The sequence below is a fragment of the Epinephelus fuscoguttatus genome, linkage group LG1 (assembly GCF_011397635.1).
Source record: "Epinephelus fuscoguttatus linkage group LG1, E.fuscoguttatus.final_Chr_v1".
Classification (NCBI taxonomy): domain Eukaryota; kingdom Metazoa; phylum Chordata; class Actinopteri; order Perciformes; family Serranidae; genus Epinephelus; species Epinephelus fuscoguttatus.
The window spans coordinates 32347727-32358685 of NC_064752.1; the positions used below are offsets into that span (position 1 = coordinate 32347727).

The window sequence follows — 10959 nt, forward strand, 5'->3', positions numbered from 1 at the left end:
CTGAAGCTTTTATTCCGTGTGATCAATTTCTATTACATTGCCTGTATAACGTTACTATAGCATAATATATAAAATTATATAATTTAAGTATATAATTAATAATGTTAAATGCCATGGAGGACCCCAGCAGGTTGTGGAATGGTTATAAAGCCCTGTATTGATTGATGTCTACTTGATGCTTTATCATATTCGGTACAAATGCACATGGGGGCGCTCATGTACCAAAATAAATTACAAACAAAGAAGAAGAATTTTCAAAACGGAAGTCCTTTTATTCAAATTCCGGTTGATTTCCGCTCTTAAAGGATTCGCGCGCGTTGGCAGTCGTCGAGGAGAAGTTAAACTCAAAACATTTTTTTTTAAATAAAACATTATTGTTCAAGATGTCGGACATTAAACTACAGAAGTTTAGGGGCTTTTTAACTGAGCGGTTTACCGCCGTGGCTGTGGAGATATTTGGAGAATTTGAAACTATTGTGGAGGCGTACTACGAGGAAAACAAACATCTGAGGAATGTACTGCACATGGTGCTTAGCCCCGAGATAAAGATACCGAAGATAGGTTTGTCTGCTTTGGTTACTTTACAGATCTGACAACTTACTAACACTAGTTACTACAGTTTAACTTAAATAGTTGAAATAATGAACCTGAAGCTGATATGCATCAGCCTGAAAATGAGCTAACTTCGCTAACGTTAGCTCAACTCCATAGTGAAACGTCGCAGTAAACAATGTAACGCGAGGAGGCTAACTTAGCTGATGTTGCTATGGTCATGGTGTAGCTTTGTCTTAAGTAACGTTACTTTTTGCACGCTAGCTGAGAGAGGGATATTGTTTGTATAAGTTATGCATCCACAGCAGTCCATCCAACACAATGCTGTCAGATGTTAATGTTTAAACTTTTGTTGTGGTTTGTAAGTGAGCTTTACATTTGATTTGTGCTGTGATCTTGAGACAACACTTTATAAGTGCTTAACAAGCCCACTTTTTCTCAAGTCATTTGCCCTTCCTTCAGTCTAACTGTAAAAATATCCCGGGGAATATAAACCAACAAAACATCAGTAAAAAAAACAAAAGCACTCAGAAAATGAACAAAAAAAAAAACATCCAAAGTGTATGGGTGCATCCAAATCTGAGTTCTCCAATTGTCTCCAATTTTCATCTGCCCTACAACTTTGTTTTTTGGTGTGTTAGAAGAATTACAGCTTTGAAGGGCTCGGTTCTGTGGCTACTTCTTACACCCACATTGAAGCAAGAGATGGATAGGTTGTAAGTACTAATGTTGTCTCTCTTTCCACAACAGATGCAAACCACTACACTGGGGCAGCCACAGATGTCACAGATCCTCCCCCTGAGCTGAACACTAGGGTGGACTTGGGAATATCCGAACCGTTGCCTAAAAAACCCAAAGAAGAGCAAACTGAATATGACATAAGCTGGGGATCAGGACAACAACAACAAGGGCCGGGGGAGGTTGATAACTTTATTCCCCCAGATTGTGTGAAAAACGACCCAAAAGAAGAAGAAGAAGAAGCAGTAGACACAAGCATGCCCTACATCGAGGACTCATTTCATATCAAAGTGGTTGAGTCCAACCCTGACTCTTCGGCCACAGTCTCAGCAGATGAAGATGAGTTCAGCTCCACATCGGACTCAGATGCAGGAGTCACAGTTGTCCCACGGCCATCCCGGAATAAAGAAAGCACAAGTCAAACATCCGAACATCACAAACATGAAACAAAATCAGCGAATAGCTTAAAGGTAAGTTTGTTTCAATACCTTAGAACGCCATTAATCAAACACAATTGAGGTATAAATCTGAATGTGACAGGCTGGAGAGGTTTTCTAATGCAGTTAAAAAAAACAACAACAACATAAAAGGTAAATATATAGATGATAATTGCCTTACATCAATGTGGGTCACTAGTCAGTCAATTAATTCTGCCACTTCCTTGATTTTGGAGCACTTTGTTAGCAGATTAGATAGAACAAAAGCGTGCAGGTAATCAGTGCAGTCTGCCATTTTGCTACTGCTACTACTACCACTACTTTAATTGTGCATTGTGCAACACCCTGTTTTAATGACGCATCCTCAATTACAATGGCTCTGCTCAAAACTGGTGGAAATGTAAGCTGATTTCCTCGATGGTACCAAGGTTCAAAGAGCCCTGAACAGAACCAGTTCTTGAGTCAGAGCTAATTTGGTGGGAAATTGGTATACATGAACTGTTGTAGTTGTTCCTGACCCCTTCATTAATTTTTGTCCAGTGTTCTTAGACCAGCTGGTAGCTGAAATTAAAGGTAAAAGTTGTGGTGGCAAAACTACTATTTAATGAACAGTTTAAAGAAAAGGTCTTCACACCTCAGCTGTCTTTCTTGAGTTTTAATAAGCATTCATGAATGGAGACACTCAAACATACAACCGCATGAACAGTCAGTCAGTGAGAGAGTGCCTAGCAAGTCCTCTCGCCCTGCTATCTTTATAGTTCCCATAACACATGCGCATCAACAGTCAAAATATGTGGCGCCTTGACATTCCTAAAACACAGCATCTCTTCAGACTAACAAGGACACTTGTTGTCCTCCCTGGCTCATAATCTTGGTGTCTGAGCCTCCCTGGCTCGTGACCTTGGTGTTTCTCACTGTTGTCACAGTAGGGGTTAAATGAGCAACACATATCATTAGGTTAGAAGTTCAGTTTCATCAAAACAAGCAACCTTATACAACACATTATAGGTTAAATATGTTTTTTTTTTTTTAGATATTTTTTTGGGCATTTTGCCTTTATAGATAGGATAGTTAAGCGTGAAAGGGGGAGAGAGAGAGGGGGGATGACATGCAGCAAAGGGCCACAGGCTGGATTCGAACCCGGGCCGCTGCGGCAACAGCCTTGTACATGGGGCGCCTGCTCTGCCACTAAGCCACCGACGACCCAGGTTAAATATGTTTAAATACCAGAAGTTTCCATCACAAAGTAAAAGGGAAATCATCGCGGATCGCATTTACAGTGTTACTTTGTAGTAGTTTTCCATAGTTGCGGGCGGGGAGGGAGGCGTTTCTGTTAGATGCCTGCAGCTGCTTACAGTCTGGCACCTGGTTGCTACCTAGCCCGAGCTCACCTGGGTGCTGTGAGAGTACATGCTGAGAAACATCGTTTTCAGTTGTTTATTGGAAAAAATCGAGGTCTGCATTCATAAATATCATCATTGGTGTATTATTGCCTCTATCAATAACCTGACTTATTCTCATGAAAGGAGAATTTCATATTTATTTGTACATTGTGTGAGCAAGTCGTTTGGGGGGTTCCATAACATTCACCATCTTGAAAATACACCCGCCAGCAAGGGACATGTAGCACTACAAGGCCCGCCTTTGGCATTTTTGTTGAGAGCCAGGCCAGCACTGCGTGACTGAGAAGCCAAAGGAGAGGAGCAAGAGGCGCTTCGCTACTACTCTGGCACTACTGCAGCATAACAAAGTCCCACTCTTTGAGCAAAATGCAGGATCATGCACATGCAGCATCACAGGAGACGGAAAGAAAGCGCAAAAGGGAATCCAAAACGTGACCAGAGTGTCAACATCAGAGTAGCCTTTCCCGGGTGGAAAGAGCTGCTGAAGGAGAGAGGTTTTAAAAGGGATGCTGTGATTGGCCTGCTGGCCTGCCTGTCATTTTTTTCCCTAACAGGCAGGCCAGGCTGATACAATCACAGGCCAGCGCCACTGTCAGTGGCGAGGGATGAGGTATGTGAACTTGAGCCACTTGTAAGTTGTCAAAAGACAAGACGTGATTGGTTTGTTTCTATATACCCCCGCTCCAACAGTCCTACGTTGTAAACACAGCCAGCATGGTGAGGAGGGGGTTTGTCAACTCGTGTCGTGTGTGTCAGTGTAGGAGCCTGAATGAATACTCCATCAAGTATCAGATGACATGGTTTCGTCAATGTTATCATAGCTTTTTGGTACACAGCGGCTACCGTGGTTGCAATACACGTTTGAAACAGTGAGGCGCTAGAATGCGCTATCTGTTTGAATGCAATATATGAGTTCAACTTTAGATGGGAGAAATTCCTACACACTGTGTGTTCCTGTTAAGGAAAATCATGCATAGTCTACCTTTTAAGCAAACTTAATTTCTTAAATTTGCACAAGCAGTTATCAAACCAGAAAATCTAGCTTGACTAACTACCTCAATATGACTATATAATTATATATACATTTTTAGCATAAACCGACCAAACTGTTACTCAGTCAAATGAGACTGCCACAAAAAGATGGATGTAATAATTTCTAGGTTCAGAAATGTGTTATGTAACAACTGGTAAAAACTTTCAAATGCTTTGTCACCCATAACATCTCTCAGTTCGTGACTTTTACTAACATGGGTTTAATAATCATCTAGTGAATTATGAGGGGTGTGGGATGACAAGGAAAAAAAAAAGATCATTTATACCTAGAACCGTGGATGAGTCATTTTTACCCCCCACAGAAACTGCTGTATACTGTAACTGTAACTGAAATGCTAGCTGTTTTGACAGAAAGACAGACAGATAGAAAAGAGGAAAAGTGAGGGATTTGGATCTTGTAGCCTAATTATGAACTGGAGAAAATGGATGAATGTCAAACAAGTTCTGGTGATGCTTCAGGACATAAGTGACGGAGAGTCAGATGGGGGAGAGGTGATTGAGGGAGAGACGGACGGGGGAGACACAACGGTGGAAATGAGAGAAGAAGAACTGGACGAGGGAGAGACCGATGATCCGTCCTTTTCACCTGGCGAGGAGGAGTCATCTGAAGATGAGGAACCAGAGCCGGCATTCAGAAAAAGGCCTAGGCCTCCGGTGGTACAGGCTCCGCCCGCTTCACCCTCACAATCACAGCAGCCCTCTGATGTTGTGAAAGGCAAGCCCCCACTCTTACAACGCGTTTACCAATTATATATATAATAAAGATATATATATATATATATCTTTATGTGATTTTATATATATATATAATGTCATTCAGTAGTTCCTAGCAAGATTACTGCACTAGCGAAACTAATTTTATTTTTTATATTATTTTTTTATAGTGTCGGATCAACCAGATATGTGTGAGGGCCATGCAACTGGAAATGATGGGACTGTGTGGAAGTGTATAAAGCCGGGATTACGCACTGAGAGAGCGCAGTCACAGAGCACCTTGACTGAAGCAGCTGGTCCAACCGCACATGCACGCTCTAACATTGATGACTATTTGAGTGCGTTCATGTGTCTGGTGGATCATGTCATGCTGCAACACATCTGCGACTGTACGGTGGCAGAGGCCCGTCGGTGTGGATTAGACGGTTGGGAGTTGAGCCTGGCTGAGCTGAAAGCCTTCATTGCACTCCTGTTAGCCAGGGGAGTGCATTATGGGATGAATGCAGACGTGGACGATTTCTGGTCAAATGAATGGGGTCTCCCCTTCTTCAGCACCACCATGTCCAGGAACAGGTACAGGGAGATTATGCGCTACCTGCAGTTTGACCGCAAAGACACCAGGCACACCCGACTCTCAGGTGACAAGTTTGCCCTCATCAGTGAGGTGTGGGACAGACTGATTCAGAACAGCATCGCCTGTTATAATCCAGGGGCAGAAATCACTGTTGATGAACAGCTCTTCCCCACAAAGTCGCGCTGCCCATTTTCCCGGTATATGCCCAATAAACCGGACAAATTTGGCATAAAGTTTTGGCTCGCTGCTGATGTGGAGACAAAATACATGCTAAATGGCTTTCCTTATCTGGGGAAAGATACAACTCGCCCCGCAACACAGAGCCCAGAGGAGAGTGTGGTGCTGAAACTGATGGAGCCTTTCGTAGGGAAGGGGAGAAATGTAACCACCCGTTGTACATCACTCTCCCTTGCCCACAAACTCCTGGCCAAAAACACCAGCCTTGTGGGCACCATCAACAAAGACAGACGGTCCCTGCCTCCTTCTGTGCACCAGAAAGCTGCACTGCACGACACAAAAGTGCTGCAGAATGACAGAGCCACACTCACTCTCTATCAGGGGGAAGACAAAAAGAATGTTTGCATCCTCAGCACCCTGCATTCATCAGTGGAGATATGCGATGATGCAGAAAAGAAGCCAGAGACAGTCCATTATTACAATAGAACAAAGGTGGGAGTTGACATGCTGGACAAGATGCTGAGGCGATACTCGGCCCGAGCTGCAACAAGAAGATGGCCAGTTGCAGTATTTTATAATGTACTGGACATTGCCACACTGAATGCCTGGGTCCTGTACCGGCGCTGCGTGGTTGCCAACACGACCCGGCGACACTTCATTCTGGAGCTCTGCAAACAGCTGCGTAGTGAGCATGTCAGTGCGAGTCGTCTGTCTACGCGAGCACATGCTGCAATGTCGTCTCCCTTGCCGACCATCCCCGAGCAGAGGAGGAGGAATTGTACTGTGAAGCGCAAATGCACAAAAAACAAAACTACAAAAACATGTATGATGTGCTTCCGTGCAGTGTGTGGACAGTGCACTGTGAAAGTGTACAGTGTGTGTGCTGATTGTGAGTAGTGTGTGTGTGGGTAGGCTCCTGTGAATAGTTTTTCTTGTTGCAAGTGGGTCTGTTGGAGCTCATCTGTGATTTTCCGGATATCTTCTCCAGGGTATATGCAGGAATCCTGAGGTTAATTTCAATACCTTTTTAAGACTTTTTTAAGACCTTCCAAAAAAACTTTAAGACCTCATCGCCACTTCAAACTGTCGTTAGCAGCAACGCATCTTTAACTTACTAAACAGTTGTAGTTTGCAATTAAATCTATGGCGCACAAACATACAACAGAACTCAGATAAGATGAGAAGGAATACAGCTTGAAAGAATAAATTAAACCAAAGACAGGTTTATTAAAATACACCTTAGGTCATAACAAGTAACACAGCTCTACAGCTCAACATCAACTATTCAAGGCCAACTTGCTGAAAACAACAATCTTATGGCTAGCCCCTTGCATGTGGGATTTAGGGCTGACCCAAAAAATTCTAAGCTTTGTTCGATGGCACAGGATTCGATTGTGAAATTATTATTTCTTTTTTTTTTTAGAATATTCAGCCTTTTATTTCTCCTGTTTTTTGGGGGACCTTGAACGCAACACTAATCATGCCATCTGTTTACGGTTGTTTTTTTCCCTTTAGCCATGTGTAAACTCAAAGAACGAGAAGCAATGTCTGTTAGGCATAGCCTATAAGATTTCATGTTCCAGTTCCAGTTTGTGTTTTTGATTGATTGATTGATTGATTGATTGTTTTTGGTTGGTTGACAAATAAAGGCCGGCCCCATTAGGCCGAGTAAAGAAGTAATCTGATCTGATTGTTGCATGAATTACCTAAAAAAGTTTCACAGTAAATCAGAGAACAGGGATGTTATTATTGCCACGGGTTATTTGAAATGGACAAAGGTATTCTTTACTGGTGAGTTAAGGGAGAATAGCTATCATGTAATTTAAAAAAAAGAAAACATCTCCGACAAGGAAATAGAAAGCCTGACGTGCAATGAATGGAGACCTATTATCCTGCTTGAACACAGACGACTAAATTCTTTCAACAGTGTGACTCAAAATAATGATAAAATAGATTTTATTGATGTAAAATAATATGCTGATGGTGACATTTTCTACTGGTCCACTGCACTGAGTCTGGTGTCAGTGACACATGCTGCTCTGAGTTGCGTATCTGTCTGCTTGCGCTGCAGTGCGTGCCGAGGGTTTTAATTTTTAGTGTTAAAAATCAAAAGTTAAACACTACTTATCAGCAACCAGAAATGTTTTTTCGTTTGTAAATATTTTTATCTTAATTCTAGGGTTGCAAGAAACTACCTTTTCGCCATAATTTTTAAGTTATTAACTTTTTTGGACTTTTTTTAAAAATACTTTTTAAGATCCCGCAGACACCCTGTTCTCATAATTTACTCGCTTCCTTCCTTGTTTTCATGTAAGATCAGTTTTATTGAATGTGCAGTTCATGTAGCATCTTTGATTTTGACATTTTAATGTTCAGGTTAGCTATGTGGTTGCGCTGTATGTGAGAGGCAGAAAGACCAACAGAGAGAGAGACCGCGCGCTCCATTTCTTTGTGTAAAACAATATTGTTTATTTCTGTCTGACTATAACTTATTCAAATGTTAGGTTTTGCCATTGCTGTTCAAACTTTAGTTTTAAAATGTACTCGATTTTCAATCTGTAATGAAATAAAGCTACTGTAAAATCAATCAACGGCAAACTCTGTTTTATTTTTCATTCACAGTATTATTTAAAACATTTTTTAGCCTATGTCATATTCATTTAGATTTTAGTCTGTTTTTCTTCTACAATTTTTTAATTTAAATGTATGAATTATGTGGTTGTGTTTGTTATAGGTCTGTTAAAGAATTTTAAATGTACCCTATTTGACCTTTTTTTTTTTTTTTTGGATATTTTTTTGGCCATTTTTGGTCTGTAATGAAGTAGCCTAAAATAATTTTAAAATTACAAACCACATGAAACTAATTGAAAATAGCTATTTTATCAAGTCTCTCATAAAAGACAAAAATTAACAGTTTATCTGCTTCAAGAAATGACAGCTTTGTCATGGCTGATGCTGTTACAGAAGGGGGGGGGTAAAAATGACTCCCTGTGGTGGTTCTCTTGTTGAATTGCAATCCTGGTTTGTTTTTATCGTCTAAAGCCTGAAGTAATGATTTTTTTCTCTTCTTGCTGCATAACGGAAGACGCCAGTGTCGCCCCTGCAGAAAACCATGCTAGAATTACCTAGGTAAGTACAGTGAACTCTGTCTGCAATTTTTAAATGTGTCATAATATTTGTGTGTATTTTTTTTCTAATGATATCAACTTGTTTCGTACAGGAGGGTACCCTACCAATCTTTCATTCCTAGCCCAAGTGAGTGCAAGTCCTTTTTGGCAAGACTAACTGAAGCCTTCAAGGACTATCCAGAGGACAAGAAGCCTCTGATAACCAAAATGGGCCTCACAGAGAATGTGGAATATGTGGATTGTGCTTTTGGTAAAGTCCCCAAAGGGTGCCCCCTGTCCTACCAGCACCCTGTGCCGTCAGCTCGGGATCACATCATTTATGACAATGCTCCATCTCGACCGCCGCTTCCCCTCCGCCATCATGAACTGGGACCAATGTCTTCTTTTCCTACCCTCAGTGTCAAGGAACAGGAACATGTGGATGTCATGCAGATCACCTGGGAAGCAGCACACAGTCTTGAGCAGTCCACACGTGGACGCAAGGAGGTAGTACAGGATCTGCGGAAACTGCGCTTGACCAGCCGTTTCAGGGAGATTTGCAAACTTAAACCCGGTCAGAGCAATGCGGAGTACCTGATATACAAGATACAGAAAGGAACCCGAAGGTGCAAGACGGAACAGATAGAGGAGGAAATGAAGGCCGATGCATTTCGGGAATACTGTCAGCATTTATGTGTCAACTGGTCCCCCTGCGGTTTGGTTGTCCATCCGGAAGCTCCGTGGCTGGGGGCGCTGCCTGATGGGTTGGTGTATGACCCCAGTGAAACACACAGTTACGGGCTTATGCATGTCAAATGCATTGCGTTGCGAAGCTTCATTGAGTGCAAGTTCCTATTCTGCCAGGATGGAGTCATGCAACTGAAGAGGTCACACTCCTACTATTGGCACATCCAAGGAGAGATGATGGTGACAGGCATGGAGTGGTGCGATCTGTTGGTGTTCTCCAGAGAACACATGCTGATTCAACGCATCTACCGAGACAAAGCCATCATCAAGGCCATGAAGAAGAAGTTGGATGAATTCTTCTTCCGTTACTACCTGCCAAGTCTGTTATAAACTGATGTCGCAGCTTGAGCGTCATCACACTGCTGTCATAGACTATTTTTTTGTTCTCTTCAGGTGGTGGGTTGAATGTAATCTTTTCTTTTATATTTGTCTCATTAGTTTGATTTAGTCATGAGGACGTTTGTGTTTTGTTTGTGTGATGTCTCTTTTGTGTATGTTTTCATTTAGCCATGGATACATTTTCAGATATTTTTTAAATTTCCTTTTACTTTGAAATGACTGTTGCGACAGCCAGATCCTGTTTGCAGTGTGAAACTGAGGCTGCGTTTTCTTTGCCATGTTTACTCTCTGCATCTACTGTAAATACTTTTGTATTATTCATTAAGCTGCTGATCCTTTACTCAATTGTTGTTGTCATTTTGTCGACAAAATTTCAGACAATAGTGAAACACATCTACCTCAATTTCCCAGAGCCCGAGCTTGCAGTGAATTTGTATGATGCTTTCTGTTTATGATCATACAAGACTGACAGAAGCAGCAAATGGACACATTTGAGAATCTGGAACAAAAGAATATTTAGCATGTTCTCCTCAAAAAAAAAACCAGCATACATGGTTGATTACTAAAATTGGTGATTGCTTTTTTTTGTAATTTGATTTGTTAACTTGTTTTTTTTCCGTGTTGGATGTGTAATTTTTAATCACAGAAGCATTACAGGTTCAAATGTTGGCACAGATTGGACATTTTAAGTGACTACCAAAGCCCAGTGAATGTTAAATGTTGCATTAGAAATTACTTTAAAGGTCCAGTCTGTAGGATTTAGGGGGATATACTGGCATAAATGGAATATTATATTCATAACTATGTCTTGATTAGTGTGTGATCACCTGAAACTAGCACTCAAGTGTTTTCGTCTCCTTAGAATGAGCTATTTATATTTACATACAGAGTGGATCCTCCTCTACGAAGTCCTCCATGTTGTTTCTATAGTAGCCCAGAGCAGACAAACCATCACTGGCTCTAGATGGGGCTGTTTATATTTTTGCAGTCTGCAGCCTCGCCCCAGATGTCACTTAATGCTATACGCTGCATTTTAACAGAAAGTTTGAATGTTCAAAAATAAAAATTCTTGCATAAAACCATAATAATTTCTCCTTTCAATGCTCACACTTTCTTTA

The 10959-nt window shown here is 41.4% G+C and overlaps 1 protein-coding gene across 2 annotated transcripts; it reads left to right on the plus strand.

Annotated features, from left to right (window-relative positions):
• Window positions 1-290: 290 nt before the first annotated feature.
• LOC125893527 (uncharacterized) lies at window positions 291-10915 on the plus strand. Of its 2 annotated transcripts, none has more exons than XM_049584260.1 (4): window positions 291-561; window positions 1303-1760; window positions 8734-8777; window positions 8869-10915. In XM_049584260.1, exons 1-4 carry the CDS (start codon window positions 384-386, stop codon window positions 9830-9832), a joined length of 1644 nt encoding a protein of 547 aa, XP_049440217.1. In that variant the 5' UTR covers window positions 291-383; the 3' UTR covers window positions 9833-10915. The 2 variants fall into 2 exon arrangements, with proteins under 2 accessions (XP_049440217.1, XP_049440208.1); XM_049584251.1 differs by lacking the exons at window positions 8734-8777; window positions 8869-10915 and adding exons at window positions 4643-4898; window positions 5068-8727.
• Window positions 10916-10959: the final 44 nt, after the last annotated feature.